The sequence below is a fragment of the Rattus norvegicus genome, chromosome 10, assembly GCF_036323735.1.
Source record: "Rattus norvegicus strain BN/NHsdMcwi chromosome 10, GRCr8, whole genome shotgun sequence".
Taxonomy (NCBI): domain Eukaryota; kingdom Metazoa; phylum Chordata; class Mammalia; order Rodentia; family Muridae; genus Rattus; species Rattus norvegicus.
In genome coordinates this window covers 59,802,439-59,822,720 of record NC_086028.1, presented here as the reverse complement: position 1 = coordinate 59,822,720, position 20,282 = coordinate 59,802,439, and the positions used below count along the sequence as shown (strand labels likewise).

Below are 20,282 nucleotides of genomic sequence, written 5' to 3'. Positions count from 1 at the left end.
GATTCCTCTGTCTTCCAACCATAGTGTGTTGTGGCTTCAGCAGTAGGTGGTCAGCCAAGAACGATGACTGTAGCCATGGGCCTCTGAACATTTTCCATCTTGAAAATGATTATTTTTTTGTCAAATACGTCTGCATCAAATTAAATAATTATTTTCCTCCTCTATTAATGCCATATATTGCATAAATTTTCTTCTGCCGAACCATGTTTGCATTTCTGGAATGGGACCAACATGGTATATAATTAATATGCTGTTGGATTTGGTCTGTTGGTATTTTGCTGAGGAGTTTTGCTTCTGTGTCCATTAGGGTGATTTTCTGTGATTTTCTTTTATCTGATGTTAGTAATTCAGGTCTCAGGGAGTAGGGCAGGAAGTATTCCCCTCTCTTTTATTTTGGAAAGGTTTCAGGAGATTGGTATGAACTCTTTAAGTGGTTGGTAGAATTCATGATGGAATCTGGACTTTGTTTTTAAATTTTCGATTCTGCCTCTTTGCTTCTTGCCATTCCCTCCTCTGTGGCCTGACTGCTACCTGGCTGCTATCCTCAAGTCGTGACCCAGGGATTTAACTTGTCTGCCTAACCTTTACCATGTCTGCTCTATGAAACCCCATCATCTTCCTACCCTCTGTATCTTGTTCCGTTTCTGCTGCAGTCTCTCTGCTCAGGAATGATCCTGATTACCCACTTTCTTCCTTAAATATGATTCATAGGTCTGTGGCCACCTGAGACCTTCTTAGAAATGCAGATGACCCGGGTAAGGATCAGAAATGCCTGGGGTGGATGTAAGGAAGCTGCATTTTAACAGATCTTCCGGGTTTTGACAGAACTTCCAGAGACCTGCAGGCTCTGGACCTCAGTGGACAGAGTGATGGAGTGTATGCAAGGGCATGCAAGTGCAGAGGGCTGGCCCTAGTGTGGGGTGGAGGGCGAAGAAGGGCAGGAATGAGAAGCAGGAATGGAGGTGTCTTAATGGGGGTGGTGGTGGCACTTGAGGAGCCAGACTTCACTCCACAAGGAGATAGAGTTGGCCTTTCCCGAGGGAGGAGTACAGTTATATGGTCAGGGGACACACAGCTCTGTGGGCCAGGAGCACTGGGTTGTCTAGAATCTAGATCAATCTTGGCATCCCAAGGAGTTAGTCCTGGCCACTCCAAGGCCTAAGACTCGGTTTCCACAGTTTCACAGTTTGATTCAGTTTTGCCTTTGTCAGAAGAGCCTTTGGTTCATACTTCTTGGGCACCTGATATTTAGGCCCAGGAAGGAGGCTGAGGCAACCAGCCCATTAGCCCTGGCCATCTATCTTGACTATTCTATGGATGGGGACTGATAAAGAAGCAGTAGACCAGGGTGGCATGATATACTTGATGCTCAGGTAGCCATGGGGACACATCTGATACCTTGGGTGTTCTGGTGTCCAGCTTTCCTGGATTTATATAAATCCACTGACAAAACTCTGAGAATATTTTCTTTTATGTGTGTATGTGTGTGGGGTATGTGTATGTATGTGGTGTGTGTGTTTGTGTGTGTATGTACCTGTGTGTATATATCTCTGTGTGTGTGTCTACGTATGTGTGTGTTTGTATGTGTGTGTTTGTATGTGTTTGTGTGTGTGTGTGTGTGTGTGTGTGTGTGTGTGTGTGCGAGCACTCTTGAGAGTGGAGGACAGCAAAGATGATCAAATACCCCTCCTTAAGCAAAGGAGTGTGGGGCAGAGCCCAGAGATGGGTCCGGTTGCTCAATAGGTACATGCTGAGTATGTAGGTGGGCAGCAGTGGGTATCCAAGTATGACGAGAGTAGTAGTGAGGAGGGGGATGTTGGTAGAGGTCCCTTGGGCAAGGGAACATGAAAGAGAAAAAAATAGAAAAAATTGACTGTTTGTTTGCAGGGAGAAGCCATGGCAGTGTAGGGCTTCCTTTGCCAGAGAGAGTGAGGCAGATGAGAAGGGCACCAAGGGGTAAAGTGGGCTGTCATCGATGATCTTCTTCAGTTAGACCCAAAGGATCTGCAGCCACAGGTCAAGAGCATTCAAATTAAACCGTATGTCTCGCTGCATCTGGCAGTGCATGCCTGTGATCCTGGCTGATCAGGAGGCAGAGTTAGGAGGGTCACAAAGTCAAGCTACAGAATGAGTTCACGGTTAGCTTGGGGCAGCCTAGTGAGAACCTGTCTCAAAATAAAACCTATTAAAAGCTGGGGATGGAGTATTAGTGAGAGAGAGCTTGCCTAGCTTGCGCAAGGCTCCGTGTTCAGCCCCCAGCGCAGGTGCGTGCACACACGGAGTGAGTGATCGAGTGAGAGAGCAAACATGTCTGTATTGATAACATACATTATATCCCTTTCCATTTATACGTCGTTTACATTAGCTATTATAAATAAAGCAGAAAGGATTTAAAGCACATGGGAAGACACATGTAGATTATATGTAAATACTATGACATTTCATGTAGGAGCTCTGAGCATCTGTAGATTTTGGTATATGCAGGTGGTCCTGGAACCAATCCTATCCTAGGATGGTTCCATGGATTTGTCTCATACAAATGCCATCTTCCACTCACTCAGTCTCTGGGCAGCGGGGAGCTGGCAATCAAAAGCTCAGGCGTGATCCCTGAGGTTTCCTAAACCCAAAGAGTTCCGCACAGTTCCTCTCCATGCCTGTTCCTGCTTCCTCTGACCTCTGCCAGCATTACCTTCCCCAAGGACTCTCTTTGGCCTCCAGAGGGAAGAGCAGACGGTTTCTATATTGGGAGATGAAGAGGACAGGGATTGAATGGATGGAGCCCTGGGGCCCAGCCTGTGACTTCCCTGGCTGGGCTGGTTCTGTGATTATTTCATGGCCTAGTTGACTGACTGTGAGAGCAGAGCCCAGGGGGAAGTGCTGGCCACTGCTCCCATTTGGGTGGCAACAGTTGTTGCTAATAATAAAATACACAGCTGAGCTGGCGCTGCTATTGGGTCGCATTCCTCAGTGAAATCCAGGGGCCTGGTTTTCTGGGTGGGAGGAGACCCCCTTCCTAAGGATGCCCTGGCCATGGCCTTTTCTTTTTTTTTTTTTTTTCTCTTTTTCTTTTTTTCAGAGCTGGGGACCGAACCCAGGGCCTTGCGCTTGCTAGGCAAGCGCTCTACCACTGAGCTAAATCCCCAACCCCTGGCCTTTTCTATCCTACAGTTGATGTGGGAAAATGCTAGGGAGTCAGTGAGCCTTTATGGGATTGCATGCCCTTGGCTGGGCGGAATATTCTCAGAGAGATGAGGGTGGGTCCAAATGGCTGCAGTGTGGTTCTAGGCTGGCCTGAGTCACCTTGCTTCTGGGTGGAAAGGGAGAACTACTCTTTGCCAAGGGTGGAATTGTCCCATTGGAAAGTTCAACGAGTTACTGAGAAGTTGGGCCAGCCCAGCAGAGCCCAGCTTGCATTGGTTGGTTTCTGATCTGGAGCGTCGTCCACGAAGGAATCTTCCTCCTGGTGCGTTACTCACAGCTGGTGATGAATCATGGCTCTTCTTACCTTCCATGCCAGCCTCAGGGCCATGGGACACTCACTGCAGTAGTCATCCAGAAATGCCTTCTGTGGGGAGACTACTGGAGTCACAAAAGCCGCTAGAGCATCTCTCAACGGGGTTCCAGCAGCTTTCTGACCCTTCCAGCCTGTGGCTGCTGTCTGCTTAGTTAGCATTTGCTAGGGAGCCTTAGCTGGGTGATTTTACTTAACCCGTGTGAGACCCTTGGAGGCCAAGGATTATTTGATTCGGTTTTCAGTGGAAGAAATCAAGAGGGTAGCATATGCTATCACCACATAGCTGGGTAGTAGCACGATGGCTGACTCCAACCTTGAGTTCTGCTGCCTGTCTTTCTGCTACGACCAACCCTTTGACTTGGAGAAGAAGCCTGAGTTCTGGGGTTCAGAGTCTCTCTCAGGTCTATATCCCAGCTGTCCTTTCCATTCCACCTTAAAATGTTTGATTCGGAGGAGGCCTCGGTCCAGCTGGGCTGGTCCACCCTCTGATTGTCAGATGCCTGTATTCCTTCTCTTTCCTACCTTTGCTGCATGGTTCCCGGTGCCTGGGAACCATGCGCTCCTTATTCTGCTCAAGCCATCTCTCTTTATCTTGTAAGGTCAGCCTGGACCCTGTATTTTGCAGAAGACTTTCCTGATGTGTTGGTTTTAATTTCTACACACACACACACATACACACACACACACACACACACACACACACACACACACACACACACACACACACAGAGTGTTAGGCCAGAGTTCTACATCAGATGTCTCTTTTTCAGTTGCTTCTCTACCTTGTTTTTGTTGTTTTGTTCTTGCTTTCGAGACAGGATCTTTTACTGAACCTGGAGCTCTTCGATTGGCTAGCTAGCCGTCCAGCACTCCTCTGGGATATACACCGCTATCTCCCCAGTGCCGGGATTCTGACACATTGCTGCAGCACCTCACTTTTCACACGGATGCTTGGGATTTGAATTCAGGCCCACTGTTTGTGGGGCAAGCATGTAACTGATTGAACCATCTTCCCCGACTGGCATCCACATGCTCTTTCATAGTTCTCAACTCAAGAGGTAGAAACCAGTTGCCTGTCCATCAAGTGTGGGCTGGGTTTCCTATTTATTGCTTCCAACAATAGGACAAGGTGGGTATGATGGTGTACGATTTCGATTGAATAGTGCGGGATGATACAGCTTTTTCTGTGTGCGCCCTCTCTTGGATTGCTTGCTCTTATTGTGAGCATAGCTGCCACATTTTGAGGACATTCAAGCAGGCAGTAGAGAGGCCTCTTAGGATGCAGTGTGTCCTTCTGTTGATGGCCATGTGGGTGTTCCAGCTCCAGTGAGGCCATCAGGTAACCCTATCTTTGTAGTTACCTGAATGCCGCATGAATGGGTTAGAACTGCTAAGTTCTAGAGTGATTCGTTACACAGAAGGAGAGAAGCACATTTGGAGTCCCAGTAAGAAGTGCTTCATGTCCCCTGTGAGCAATGTGGGCTGTCGTCTGCGACATAAACCTGCATAGCTTTGTCTCATGGTTAAGACCAGGTTCCTGGGGAGTTGGACCCTTCCTGGTATTTCTGGCATCCTGTCCACATCTTGAACAGGTTTTATCAGTGAGGGTTCAGTGATCCATGGGAGGGAGCGCTGAAGAGGTTTTGGTCACTAGCTGGATGAGCAGCTGGGAGCAAGCTGGGTTTATGGGTGACTCAGGGAAGCATTGTAGTCAATGATACACAGAGCTGAGTGTGTACTTGAGAGTAAGTTGGCTTGAATCCAGGACTTTCTGTAGGCGCCAAAGACTGTGACCTGTGTCCTGGCAGCTTCCTGTGGGATGGACCTGAAGCTGGCTTTAGAGGAAGCAACAATAGTAACAAAGGGTCTGCCAGAGCCCCCACATACATGTCAGGCAGGATCTTTAGAACTTAGATTACACATTAAAAGCAATTTGTAAAATTTCTGAAGAACAAAACACCGAATAAATGCCTTATCTCATCCCAAGGATGTGCTCATCCTCAGATCTGCCTGTGTATACTTGGGTACTGTTTTATGTTTAACTGAAAGGCAGGGGACCAGCTTCCTGTTTTGTTTCTGATGCTCTCTCCCCTCAGCTAGCCCTGCACTGTGAATCTGTGTGCACAGAATTCACATAGTCCCTGGTGAGGGACTCTCTCTTTTTTGAGATAGGATCTCCTGTATCTCGGGCTGGCCTGTGCTTGTTATGTAGGCGAGGATGACCTTGATCCCTGGTCCTCCTGCTCCTACCTCCTGAATTCTCCACCCTGCCCTTGTGGACTGTTACTGTATGCGCATGCCCTTCTCATCGTTTGCTCCTCCCCCCTCTGGTCTGGGCACTGTTACCACCGCCCCCTCCCCCTCCCCCTCCCCCTCCGCCTCCCCCCTCCCTCTCCCTCTCCCCCTCCTCCTCCTCCTTCTCCTCCTCCTCCGTAAACATGTAAACGCCCCTGTGTGCCTGTCATATGTAGTTGCTCACATATTCTTTTAGTGTCAGTTCCCCTGAGCAGTTTAATTGGACCAAAACCTGTGAACATTTTTTAATACCTTTGACACTAAGCACCAAAATGTCCTCTAGAAAGAAAACCCAAGTTATACACATTCCTACAGATCCTGTGTTTGTCACCCCATATCTTTGTCAACACTGGGCAACATGATAGATTAACGGTGTCTTACAGTCATAGTTCTGCTCCTTTCATGACCAGGAAACCCGATGTTCGTCTCTCTGCTCCGTGGTCAGCTCCGTTTCTCCTTTAGTGGATGCTCCATGTCCTTGGCACATCTTTCTGTTTTCCTCACAAAAATGATTTATGCAAATGATGTGTGTCTGCTGTGTGAAGCAGCCCAAACGTAAACGGGGCACACGCCCCCATCCGCCCTTCTCCGTAGGATCACCTTTCAATAGCTCGAGGTGGTTGTCTTCCCTGCATGCACTGAGGTTCTTTCATTCTTTTTGAAATATAAAAGTGAGATCATATTCAATGTGATGTCCTCTGACCTGTGTTTCTCTGCAACATACTGCATCTGGAAGAATGCCTACCTGAACAGTATAAAATGTTTTTCTTCTTGAATTGTGTAAGGTTTGAAAATATATCCATTGCGATACAACTTAATGTCTTGGATATAGCCACAGAGTGGTGTAGCCATGGCTGCAGCAGTGATGGGAGAGAACTTCTGTCTATTCATTCTGAGAGAAGCTCATGGTCTTTGCCTATCACCCTCCAGTCTTCTGACCCTTCCTCCTCCAGCAACTACTGACCTACTTTCTGTGCAGACAGACACTTGTATTTTGGACACATTATGAACTCATAGAGTGAGCTGCTTCATATGTATTCTTTCGTGTTTGTCTTTTTGCACTTATGATAGTTTTCAAAGTTCATCTACAGCAAGGGTCATAACAGTAGCAAAATTACAGTTATGAAGAAGCAACAAAATAATTTTAGGATTGCAGGTCACCACAACAGGAGGAACTGTATTAAGGGGTCATAGCATTAGGAAGGTTGAGAGCCATTGATCTATGTGATAACACGAATCAACACTTCTTCCCTTTTTATGGCTGAACACTATTCCATTGTAGCTATAGGTCACATTTTATTTACCCATTTTCCCAGATGGACATTTGGGGTTTTTACCTGTTGACAAGTCTGAAAAAAATGCTGATAGGAACACTTGTGTACAATTATTTGAGTACCCGTTTTCAGTTCTTTAGATCATATACATCAGAATAGAATTTCCAGGTCAGGTGACATCTCTGTTTAAGTTTTTTCTTTTTTATTGAGAACAGATTTTTTTCATATAGTAACTTTTCTTTCTTGAGATGGAATTTCACTCTATAGTTCCGGCTGGCCTGGGACGTGTCGTGTGGACTCCATTGATCTTACACTAACATCTTTCCTCCTGCCTCTGCCTCCTATGTGCTGGGACAAAAGGCGAGAACCACCTTATTTGGTTTTATGTTTAGGATTTTATTTTAGGAATTAAAAGTTATTTTCCACAGCGTGTGTGCTGTTTCACATCTTACCATCAGAACACGGGACTCCAATGTCATTGTGTCCTTACCCCCCTTCTTTCTTTTTAAAAATAATTCTTTGAGAATTTCATACAATGTATTTTGATCCTGTCCAGCCCTGCTCCTCCTCCCTGAGTCCTCCCAGATTTTCCCTCCTTCAGTTTTTGATTTTGACCATCGAGGCGATGTGAGTGGAGTCTCACTGTGGTTTTGCTCCGTTTCCTGAGGGTTAATGACCCAGCGAGTCTTCTTGTGTGCTTACTGTTCATCTGTGTCTCAGGGTGGGCATGTCTGTGCAGACATTTGTGCTCTTTGGCATATTTGTATGTGGTGTATGCCCATGGTCACATGCTTGTGCCAAGGAGAAAGGAGGCCCAAGGCTGATACCCAGAATCTTCATTAATTGCTCCCCACTTTATATATCGAGGGAGGATCTCCCACTGAACTCAGAGCTCACTGAGTCTATTAGTCTATTAGTCTAGCTGGCTCTGGGTTCTCTGTCTCCGGGTCTTGTGTCCCAGGATTATTGATAGGTCTCCACTCCCACTTTTAGGTGGGTCCTGGGGCTCCAGAGTCTGGTCCTCACACTTGCACAGCCCGCCCTTTACCTGCTGGGCCGTCTTCCCAGCCCCACACTTGCTAATTTTAGATGGAACTGTTTGTCTTTTTATTATTGGGTTATTAGCATTCTTTACATAGTCTGCGCACAATCTCTTATCAAATACACGGCTGACAAACACAGTCCTAGTCTGTGGGCCTGTTGTCACAGCGATCACGAAGATTAGTATTCGTTCTTATTTAAATATTTGGTAGGATGTACAGTTGAAGCCATCTGGGCCTGAGGCTTTCTTTGTGGGTAATTTTTAAATCATTATTTGTTTTGATTTTTTTTTTAGACTTTCTGTTTCTTTCTGAGTCAGTTTTCGTAGTTTGTGGTTTCCTGTGAATTTTCCCATTTCGTGTAAGTCATTAAATTCGATGCCATATAATTGTACTCAGTATTTGCATTCTTACTCTACGGATGTAGTGTAGCCCAAACATTTTTATAGATCAGCACTGAAGCTGTTTTGTTTCTTACTGTTGTAATCAGTGCGGTGATAAGCTTTTTATGAGTGCTTGGCGTAGTGTGCATGTGTTAGGATATAGATTACTAGGAGTGTAGCTGCTGGGTCAGGAGTCTATTGAAGTGAACGATGGCTCTTTCTGTCTCCTTGTCCCTGTCTTTATTGATCTGTGTAAGCTCTGTGTTTGGCAGTCCCAGTGGCCTAGACACCGAGGTTGAAAGAATGCTGTGTGGTGTGTACTTAAAGTGAGTGGAAAGGCCAGGTTTGGAGTCTGGATGTTTGATGGCTGCTCTGGCTGTGGGTGCTAGGTGTGAGTGCCTCAGGCCTACTCCTGCTCCTGCTATGTCAGGGTTCAGATTGTACGTCTTAGATCGCTATAGGTTGCAGGCTAAAGGTCTGCCTCTTTAGCAGGCCTGCTTTGTAGTCTAACAGATGATTGGCACTTGAAGCAGGGATGAGCCTCTCCGGGTGACTGCCAGAAGTCCTTCCCATTAGTGGTTCCCTTCTGAAGGACTCTAAGGGCAGTAGGATCACAGGCTGCTCTAGCTCACTGATATCTGCAGAGCCTGGAGAGTGTTGGGTGATGAGCGTGTCCGCCCTCATCACTGCTGCCTTTCTCTCTCATGAGGCATGAGCACTCTGCTCTGGGCACTCACTGACTTACAGATGCCAGGGGTATTGGGCTGGTGGCTTGGCTGTTAAGGACTTATAAGAGAGTCCTCTATGTCCTTAGCAGTCTTGCCAGCTCCCTCCATCCTTTTCTCCCCACCCTGGAGCTTCCACAGGTGATACCAAAGTAGGTTAAAGATCTGGAGAGGTGCTGTTGGAGCATTGGAAAGTGATTCCCCCTCGGACCTGGAGGCTCAGTACATCTGGAGCTTTGCCTCACCAACTTGCTGTAGATCTCAAAGCTGTGCCCCAGAGGCTGGAGACAGAGGGCCACATCAAGGCCCAGGCTGGAGCAGATGTGTGTTTGCTGGCTCTGTCAGGTCCTGAGTGAGATTTTTATTGGAGACAGGAAAGACCATGGTGTTACAAATGGCAGACAGCTATGAGTGTCGGTCATGTCAGCATTGCTATTGGCTGGAAACATCCCAGACACTGATCCTGCTGGTGTGTGCATCTTCCCAGGCGTTTTGGGGGGGACTTGGGTTCTCTCCAGGGAACCACATAACCTCCTGCTGCGAGGGACTGCACTCTGTAGAACTGATCATCAGCCAGGCCTGTTTCATTTCTTTGATTGCATGGAGTGTTCTGGTTCTGCAGGCCTGCGAAGGCAGAAATCACATTATCATCTCTCTTGACCTGAATGCATTGTGTCCCTGGGGAGGAAGGCTGGGGCTCAGTTTCCAGAGGGTTCATGAAAGGGAGACATTATCAGCATCCCTTCCTACTGAACCCCCACCTCCTTTCTATCTTTCAGTCTGCGGAGTTCTTCGAGATGCTGGAAAAGATGCAGGTGAGTACCCTAAACAGTGCAGCAGTGCCTTGGGACATGGAGGGCTAGCCCAGTCTACCATTAACCCTTGGGACATGGAGGGCCAGCCCAGTCTACCATTAACCCTTGGGACATGAGGACGGCTCAGTAGAGCTATTGATTCTGGAAGGAGTTGAAAAAACAAGCCCCATCTAGAGGAGAGTTATATGGAGCTGGGGAGACAGGGCTGCAAGTAAGATGCAGATCTGAGTTCAAATCCTACACTTGCCACTTACTGATACAACTTGCTTGCCATTTCCAAATCACCAAAACCAAAATAGAGTAAAAATACACGTCAATACAATGTTGGAGATGAAATGAGATCCTATATGTAAATGCTTGAGGGTACCCCATGGAAACCAATGTTTGGAGTGGATGTGAGGGCCCTTTTGTAATCACAGTCTGTATCTACAGATCAGCTCTGTGGGTTAAGGCAGCTGTGGATGTAATCACTGAGGGCTTGTGACAGCTGTACCGAACACGAATAGACATGGCTTTGCCGTTCTTCCCTGGACGAGGCAGCAACACTATCATGGTAGGGATTTTAAGTCATCTAGAGAGGTTTGAAGGACACAGCGGGGATGTGAGTATGCTCTGTGCAGACACTATGCCACTGAACACAGAGAACTGAGTGCCCAGGGTTGTTCTTATCCATGTGCCCCTAGAACCAGTGTCTCCCACCCTGCACTAGGGTTCACAGGTAAGAGCTGTTCTGTTGTCTACACCAGGGTCAACTGAGGTCCGGGTTAGTTGACAGGATTGTGACAGAGCAGTTGACAATGGAATAGGTATTCCAAGCACTTCTTTGGGTTCATAGATTGACAAGGGCTGTCTTGTCCTTATGAGGCCTTCAGAGCTACATATCCCTCTGTCCTCCCAGCCCCACATCACAGGGGACAACACCCAGCAAGAGCACTGGAAAGTATGACGCTGGTTTTGCTCCAGAGGAGGAAGAGTCTGGTTCAGTTTCTTCTTTGTATTCTTATTCCAGGAGGGAGGTTTGAAAAAGGGGGCTGGAAGCTTTGGGAGGAGGGGCAGAGAAAGGGTCTAGGGTGGTCCTGTTATTCAGAGCAGAAGGCAGTCCCAGTTTTCCTGAGGATGGGGAAGGGAAAGGAAGGGTGCCTTAAGGGAGAGTAATTGTTAGTAGTTGTGCCATTACCGTGAATAAATTGTTCAGTTCTCCGCTGTGCCCAGCAGTTTGTGGACTGCAAACTCATTTTATTCGCATTTAGGGGAACTCATAATCTAGCTGCGGAAACAAGCTGCACACCGCAGAGTGGTGGGAGGCAGGGTATCATTAAGTGCTCAACAGTGAGCAAACCCAGGAGCTTCCCTGCTAGCCAGGGAGATCTCAGCTCACTGGGAGAGACTGGTGGCTCCCTCTGCCTTCTCTGTGATTGCTCCTCAGCCCACCCACCCTCACCTGCAACCGAAGTCCCTGCCTCCTCCCACAGAAGCCAGCCCTGTGGACTCTTGGACTGCTCTGCTTGTCTAGCTTTGTCCTCCCAGTTATCCTGGGAGCAGGGAGCTTGTTTTCAAATCTCTCCTTAGTTCAGGGACAGTGATCCCCATCATGGCTTCCCAGCCGAACCTCAGTAGAAATGGCGGGAAGCAAAATTGTAGTAAGACTCACCCTTGTGTGCCCCAGACGCTGGCCCTAGTGGACTGAGTTCCAGCAGTTGCCTGGTTGGAGCTTATATATAGGGAGCCGGCAGAGAAAGGATGGTGCACAGTGAGGCTAGATTCCACCCTCAGGCATGGGCTTCGTCTCTCTTCATCTTGCCATTATGGAAACTGAGTCAGAGCACTTACGTGACTGGGTCACGTTGCTAGTTCTGAAGCAACAAAACTAGGATCCAAGATCCCCAATCCCAGCCCAAGTCTAGGAATTTGAAGCCAGGCACGCTTTGGGAGCACATACTTTGGAGTCCCCCAGCCCAGATATAGATCTGAACTTAATGTCCTCTAGCTGAATGCCCTTTGTCAAGTCATTTCCCTCTCTGAATCTCCATTTTTTTCTTGGAGACAGAGAGAAGGGAACATAAAGACAGCATCTACTGCAGAGGTTAATGCTTTGGGGGAGGTAGGACTTGGCTGAGGATAGGGCTCCCTGGTTGGGGTAGGGGTGGAATGGCTGTGAGGCTGGTAGAGGGTTGCACTCCTGCCCTGGGGTCTGTTCCCAGGCGGGGATGACTAATGAAGGACAAACAAAACAAAACTCCTGACATCACTCCCCCACCTGCCCAGTGTGCCAACCTAAATGGGGTCTACAGGGCCACCCAGGAAGCTTTCTTTGGGTGTGTGAGAAGCACCTGTCAGTGGGAGGGGCCTTCCCACGCCCTCCTGAACAATGCTGGAGGTATGACTCAGTCCAGGAGTCCAGAGAAACTACGTCAAATTCCACCCAGTTAGCAGAAGCCCTGCTGTCCAGGGAGCAGGGTGTGTATTATATACCCAGCTTGAGATGAACCCCAGATGCCCTCCAGTTCATACTATCACCTGATGCATCCAGTCTTGGGAATGCTGTGTGCTTCCTTCCCTCTCGCACAGTCCAGTCAAGTCAGAACCCGACCAGGGTTGCTGGACAGAGGAGCTAAAGTCTTAGGGACTGCAGGTGAAGCTCTTTAATCCAACCCTGGTCCTTGAATCTGGAAGATGCAGGTGGTGGGTTGAGGTCTAATCCTCGTTCTACATTTGTAGCTAGGGAGACTCCCTGGCTACACATAGGAAGCAGAATGAGGACCTGAAGGGCCATAGTTCCTGCCTGTCACCTAAACACCCTTCCTCCAGTACAAAGGTGGAGCTAGAAGGCAGAAGAACCGATGTGTTGTTGGCTCTGACGTTTGCAGATGTGGGCGTTCATCTTTCCCATTCATTGCCCTATGGCTTTCAGGAGGTGTTTATTCACAGAGATGATAATACTACCCATTTATACTACTTCTACCCACAGCATTTAGTGTACACCATTGGTATTGGACATGCATAACCCATCACCAGCTTTTAACCAGTGCTGTGACAGAAAGCACTGTCACCTTTTCCACTTTACCACTGAGAACAGGAGTCATGCAGAGGAATCAGTGGCTTGTTCCAAGTCATCCATCTAGGAAGTGGCAATGTTGGGAATTGAACACAGGAGACCTGGCTCAAGTTTATTTATACTCTTAACTGGCCACCCCACACCCTTATCTGGGGCTGGTGTTGGGGTGGACAACTGCCAAGTGTGGGAGGTGAGAGGCTCCAGTACTCACCAGCCGGCTAAGAGCTCCAGACACTCCTACCCATGAGCAGTGACCTATGTTTACGTGGATCCTCTCTTCCTTGTTTCCACAGGGAATCAAGCTTGAAGAGCAGAGGCCAGGACCCCAGAAGAACAAGGTGGGATAGGCAGTTGAGTGGCTAGGTGGGCCCTGAGAGGGACTGGTATAGGAAGAGGGCAGGAGGCTCAGGGAGCGTGTTGGACCCCCCTCGTATGCACACTGACTCTGCTTTGCGCCAGGAGCCATTTATCCACTGCACTCCTGTTAGACTAATGTCTGGTGGGCAGCAAAGGGACCTTGGCTCAGTGTCTTAAGGCTGCTTCCCAGCAGGCTAGTGGAGACCTCAAGTGAGACCGGAGGACTGGAGGCCTGGATTGGCTCCTCCCTGTTCATTCTGTGTACCTACGTAGTGTTGCCAGGTTCTGGACTCTGAGGGGCCATCAGGTCTTAGCTCCAGGTCTAGGGCCTAGTCACTTGAAGAGGATGTGGGGAGGGACAGGGAAAGACTAGGGTATTTTTAAAAAATCCCAGTTGGCCTCAAACTTGCTGGGTAGTTAAAGATGACCTCAATCTCTTGATCTGCCTCCAGAGTGCTGAGTTGTATTGTGCCAACATGCCCAGCTCTCTATCTTAGTCCCATAGGATGATAAGCTAGTGTCTCGGAGGTGACCAGGGCATTCCTTTTCTATGCTGTCTTTTGTTGGGTGGGTTTGCATTCAGGTCTACCATTCAATGGGCACGGGATGTTGAGTCCTTAAGGTTGTGACTAGAAGGTTCTCTGACTCTGCTTCCCTTGAAGTCCTGGTGCATCTCACTGCCCCACCCCCAACACATCCCTTCACTAGACCTGGGTGAGGAACATGGAAAACATAGCTGGACTGTTATGGCCACTTGTATAACTTACGGTACTGTCCTGTGCTTTGTCTTGCAGGAGGACTATATCCCTTACCCCAGCATTGAAGAGGTAGGAGCTCCCTGACTCTACTACAGCCTGCTCTGGTGTCCCTTCCTGAGGAGAACATGGCCTCCCCAGCCCCACATGGGAGAAGGTCTTGGGCCTAAGACTTGAGGACCTAATGCCCTTCCTGTCTTTGTCTCATTACCAAAGCTTTTCTGAGGTTTAACTTGGGGTTGCCCTCGTAAAACCCTGAGTCCCAGTGACATTAGAGATTCCATGGGGCCATCATGTTACTGCCCTTGACCTGAGATAGAAGGCCTCCCTCTTTGGAGCAGTTCAGAGGTGGGTGGGGTTCCTCTTCACTGCAGTCCAGGGTAGGTGGACAAGAGCTTCCCTCTGTCCCCAGGTTGTGGAGAAGGGAGGCCCATACCCTCAGATCATCCTGCCTCAGTTTGGAGGCTACTGGATTGAGGACCCAGAGAACGTGGGTACACCAACGTCACTGGGCAGCAGTGTTTATGAGGAGGAGGAAGAGGACAGCCTAAGCCCCAACACGTTCGGCTACAAGCTTGAGTGCAGAGGTGAAGCCAGAGCCTACCGCAGGCACTTTCTAGGCAAGGTGAGCCCAGCGACCCTTCCTGAGCCCAGGCACCCTTCCTGAGCGGGCCTGCCTTGGAGAGGGGCATGGATCTCTGTTCTGGGGCTCCTCTGTCTTCTCTTTCCAACCTCTGTCCTACTCGCTGCCCACCTGTCTTAGTATGTGAGGGGTCCTTTTGGAGACCTCTAGCAAGTGCTTTATGAGGTGATGGAACCGGTGTTGCTGGGGGATGCAGGAGGACGGGACAGAGTTTTAATGGTTCAAGGCAAACTATGTCCTCCTTGCTTGGATGACTGTTTATATTTGCACAGTGCCCATCTCTCAGGCTCTCTGTCAGGGTGGTCTGCTGGGTACTCAGTTTGGATGGTGTCCCATGAGACTGACTGTTTAACAACAATGTTAGATTTTCTTAAAGACACTCTTGCCATTCAGACTTGGTATATTCCCCACAGTCCCAAGGGAAGCGTCTAGAGATCTCTAGCCTAAGATAGCTTTGCAGTCTCACCTGAAAGAGGTTACATCCAAACCTTACTGAACTTTAGAGGGTGCAGTTTAAGGGTAGCACCCATAGCCTCATTGGGAACATGGTGAGCCTGGGAGGTGGGCTCCAGGAAGCCAGGGAGAGCCCCTCTTGTGGTTCCTCCTCGCTTTCTTCCACTGTTTGGATTGCGTAGAGTTGCTCTCTGGGTGAGAAAGTGAACTCAGCATCAGGTGGTGAAGAGAACTGGAGAGTTCAGCCAGATGTGGGGTGGAGCCTGGCTCTGTCAAGCGGTTGTGTGGGAGTGGGTACTAAGGTCATGAGATGGTGCCTGGCACATCCTGAGGACTTGGTGGTCGGCAGCTACGGATATTATCTCCTCCTCCTCCTCCTCCTCCTCCTCTTCCTCCTCTTCCTCCTCTTCCTCCTCTTTTTTCTCCTCCTCCTCCTCCTCTTCCTCCTCTTTTTTCTCCTCCTCCTCCTCCTCTTCCTCCTCTTTTTTCTCCTCCTCCTCCTCCTCTTCTTCCTCCTCTTTTTTCTCCTCCTCCTCCTCTTTCTCCTCCTCCTCCGCCGCCGCCTCCTCCTCCTCCGCCGCCGCCTCCTCCTCCTCCTCCTCCTCCTCCTCCTCCTCCTCCTCCTCCTCCTCCTCCTCATCTTTCTCAGTCACCATCACCATCACGGTCATCACTGCTGCAGCAATAGCATCTCTCTCTTCCTCCTTTCTGTGGGACTTCTCCCTTCAGGAGAAGGAGGTGATATGAGGGCCGTGTCTGGAGGCTCATATCTAGTTTCTGTTTCTAGGATCATCTAAACTTTTACTGTACTGGCAGCAGCCTGGGGAATTTGATCCTGTCCATCAAATGCGAGGAAGCTGAGGGCATCGAGTACCTTCGGATCATCCTCAGGTAGGGTTGCAACGCTAGGCCTGACCACGCCTCTCCCAGGCAGAGCTGACATTAAGGAAGATGGGGTGGGGGAGGGAAGAAGTACCAGACTGACCAGTCTGATCTGGTTGTACAGGAGGGACAGAGCTGCTGGAATCTGGGAGCTGGTATGATGTTGTCAGGCAGCAGGAGATTTCTGCAGCCCTGTTCCTGCCAGCTGTCTGAGCCTCAGGGTCACCTAGGCCAGAACTTCTGGAACTTTCCAGTCTTTTCTTAGGAGGAGCTGAGACTCTGAGGAGATGAAGGACAGAATAGGGATAGCTCAGTGTGGCTCACAGGGGTGGGTCACAGCCCATGTTCTGGGAGAGAGTTGGCCAGGTTGTTCCCCCTGCTAGCCACCTAGGGAAGGTGGTGTGTGCTCTGGTCCTTGTGCTGGAGTGTTATCTACAGCAGGACTATTGACACCAGGGTCCTTCCCTCTGAATCTCGAGCGAGAGAACTAGAACTGGTTTCCATTTGCTTCAACTAATACGGTTTGCTGAGTTCCCTTAAACCAGAAACTGTGATGAGTGCCAGGGACAGCCACATCTGAGTCTTGGTTCCTGTTCCCCAGAGGCTTACAGTCTCACAAGAGAGAAGCAGGATTTTAATATATGTCACAAGTGTTATTCTAGTCATTTGCCTAGGACGCTATAGGAGCCCGAATGAATCTGTGTGTTTATCTCGGTCCCTGTGGAGGAGTCCGGAGGATCCGTGTTGAGTGTAATCGGAAACACTGGGAGGTATTTGGAGATAGGGAAAATAGCTTTCTCTTTTGCTCTGTGGGTTGTGTAAGGGTGTGCACATGTGTGGGTATATGTGTGTGCACGTATGGGTGCACATGTGTCTGTCGAGCCAGTGATTTTGGACACAAGGTCTCAGGGAATCTGGAGTTTACCAGTTCATCAGGTCTGCTTGACCTATAAGCTACAGGGATCCTCCTGTGTCTGCCTTCCTGGTGCTAGGATCACAGGCACACACCACGATGCCTAGGGTTTTAGTCAGGTGCTGGGAAATTGCAATCAGCTCCACATTGCTTGAGTGGCAAGTACATTACAGACTGAGCCATCGCCTCAGCCCCAGGAATAACATTTTTTTTTCTGCCCCAAATCTTAAGCTCTCAATATGGGAACATACAAGGAAATGTATAACCCTCCTTTGGGAGGAGGTATTTGAGGAAGTTGTTTGCATATGCCCAGCTTTGGTTTGCATCTTGGTGACGCAAGGGGACAAGCTCCTGGGGCTGGACGGCTGAGGCCTGTTCTTTGTCAACTGAGCAGGACCTTCTTTGGAAAGGAAGCCATTGCCTATGCAAGTGTTGACCTGGATAGACAACAGATTTGCAAGGTGTAGAAGAGTCAGTTAAACAGTTTCACAACTAGGTAGTTCCTGGACCCTAAAGAGGATCTCCATTTAGATGTACTTCTGCTAAAACAATTCTTCCTCCCCCCCCCTCTTTTCCTCCCTCCCTCCCTCCCTTCCTTCCTTAATAAAAACCAGACCAAGATTACATGGGATTTCTGAGGTGACAACTGATCCTAAGGACCCTTTCATTTTTCTTTCTTTTTTGACTTTTTTTGAAGCAGGGTCTGCAGACTGGCCTGGAGCCCACTGTGTAGTCAAGACTAGCTTCCAACTCATAATCCTCCTGCCGTAGGCTTCTGAGTGTTGAGATTGAAGGTGTGAGCCACCTTGCCTAGCTCCCCAAAGCTCTGTTATTTTAGTGTTTATCCCATATATCCCAGATGAAATATTTACCAGGGACAAAAGCTAGAGAAAGTGCTAGGCACACAGCACACACCTTCACACACACACACACACACACACACACACACACACACACACACACACACACACACACACACAATGGTTTTATCCTACAGGACAGTTAGGACCAAAATGTAGGTGACACAGAGTTGAAGCTTGATTCTCCTTTCCCAGAGAGCAATGGAATGGTTGTAATTAGAGACTCTGAGTTGGGCCCTGGTGGCTCATGCTTATAATCGTAGCATTTCACAGGCCAAGAGCTTGAGGCTGGTCTGGGCTACATAGTGAGTCTCCACAGGAGATTCTGGAAGAATCTGGTGCTCTTTTGGGGATGAATAGCCAGATATCTTTCTCCAGAGAATTATTTGAAACCGATAACCCCAGGAACCAGGAAGCACAAAGGTGGCTCTCCCACAGGAAACCAGTGGGTAGAAAGGTAACGAGAAGTGTCACACTGGCCAGGAAGCTGGGCAGTCACAGCGTGGACCTGGACTAATTGCCAGGCCAGTTGGAAGGTAGGCAGGAAAAATTGGCTTCAGGGCTTAGCAGCTTTACCGGACACAAAGAAGGACTTATTCAGGGATGATATTCTCTTGCTGGCAGGGACGACTGTCCCAGCATAGACCTCTGGATTATTTCATTTGGCGTCTGGGATTTTTAGCAACCAGCTCTCCAGCCTAAAACACGAGACAAGCATGCCGACAGCCTCTGCATGTTGTGGGGATGCCTACCCCTCTTGGGCATCTCTTCCTGTATTTAAGGACCACCTGCGTGTATTTGCCGTGAGTTCTGTTCATAAGGCTTGTGCACTTTTAAATTAGATTGTTGCTTGACATTTGTATTTTAAAAGTCTTGTAAGTAGTTCTGACAAGTATGCTGAGCAGCTTTGACCTGTGGAGTAAGTCTAAATGGGCTTCACGATGTAAGCTCTCTGCTGCACACATTCACCTACATTTTGACAATAAAACTAGAAATTCATAGCAAAATTCTATGCCTTTGAAAATTCACTTAGCCATTTAGGAATAATCTCAATAAATTTCTAAGTACTTTTTAAGCCAGAGAGGAAGTCAAAGCCACAAAGTAATGGGACATCTGTAAAGTAATGATATTTTGGGGTTGAGGTAACTTAGAGGTTAAGAGCTCTGGCTGTTCTTCAAGAGGATCCAGGTTCAATTCTCAGCACCCACGTTGTGACTCTCTCTCAGTTGCCTATAACTCTATCCCAGGGCCTCTAACACATTCTCTTGGTCTCCAAGATACCAGGCACACACATGGTGCATAGTCATACACACAAGCAAAACACCCAGACATTAAAAAAGGAAATGCCATTTATAATATTATGACATAAGTTGTATTCAAAGCCATAATTAGAAGAAAATATATTGCTTTACCCAGCTTATTGCTGAATTAAAAAATGTTATTTGCAAGTGACTAGATAGTTGTTATTAGCGACCTCTCGGTGTTTCATCCCCCTCATGTGTGAGGAAATTGTTAAAATAATTGAGTACTTATGTGCCCTAGTGAGTCTGGGCCCCACGTATCATAGCTTCTGGATAATGACAGAGAATTATCAATGCTGTTCTCTAAAGAAAGCAAGAGGAGGGGATGAACGAAGATTAATGTGGGAAAAAATAATTAGAATGAAAGAATGTAAGTCTTGCTTATCAAATCACAGCCTCTACCAGGGAAATCAAAGCAAGATAGATTAATATCTAGTCAAATACAGAGACAAAGAAGTCACTTATGATAGTACATGTTTGTTAACCCAGCATTTGGGAGGTAAAGTCAGGAAGACCAGGAGTTCAAGCTCATTCTTGCCTACAGTAAGTGGAGTTGGAGACCAGCCTGGGGTAGGTAAGGACTGTATCTCATTCTCAGTATAGATAAACACACACAAAACATATATGTAGAGACAAAAACATTAACAACACTTCCAATTAAATTATATATATATATATAAAGTTAATATAAAAGTAAACAAAAATAGACCTAAAAGATACATAGTCGGGGCCAGAGAGATGGCTCAGTGGTTAAGAAGAGCTGGCTGCTCTTCCAGAGGATTTGGATTCCCAGCACCCATGTGGCAGCTTGCAACCATTTATACCTCCAGCCTCATGAGATTCAATGTCCTCGTTTGGCCTCTAGGCCACATGTGGTACCCGTACAAACATTCAGGCAAACCTCATACACATAAAATAAAAATAAATGCATCTCTAAAATAATAGTTACAGATGTGGCAGTTAAGTGATTATTAATGAATGTTGTATGCGGCATATGTCATTTAACTGAAAATGCTA

General features: G+C 47.9%; 1 protein-coding gene across 12 annotated transcripts in view; it reads left to right on the top strand.

Moving 5' to 3' along the window:
• The window catches only part of Rap1gap2 (RAP1 GTPase activating protein 2), a 217,125-nt gene that overhangs the window by 148,226 nt on the left and 48,617 nt on the right, over positions 1-20,282 (top strand). For 9 of the 12 annotated variants that reach the window (XR_005489831.1, XM_017597289.1, NM_001401654.1 and 6 more), the window contains 5 exons: positions 10,011-10,046; positions 13,395-13,439; positions 14,253-14,285; positions 14,626-14,838; positions 16,097-16,200. Coding sequence is in view for 11 of the 12 variants with exons in the window: in XM_017597289.1 (XP_017452778.1) it covers positions 10,011-10,046; positions 13,395-13,439; positions 14,253-14,285; positions 14,626-14,838; positions 16,097-16,200 (431 nt within the window). In the remaining variant the exon portion in view is untranslated. The remainder of the gene's footprint in view (positions 1-10,010; positions 10,047-13,394; positions 13,440-14,252; positions 14,286-14,625; positions 14,839-16,096; positions 16,201-20,282) is intronic. The other 3 variants (XM_039086002.1, XM_063269050.1, XM_039086004.2) reach the window with 1 other exon arrangement.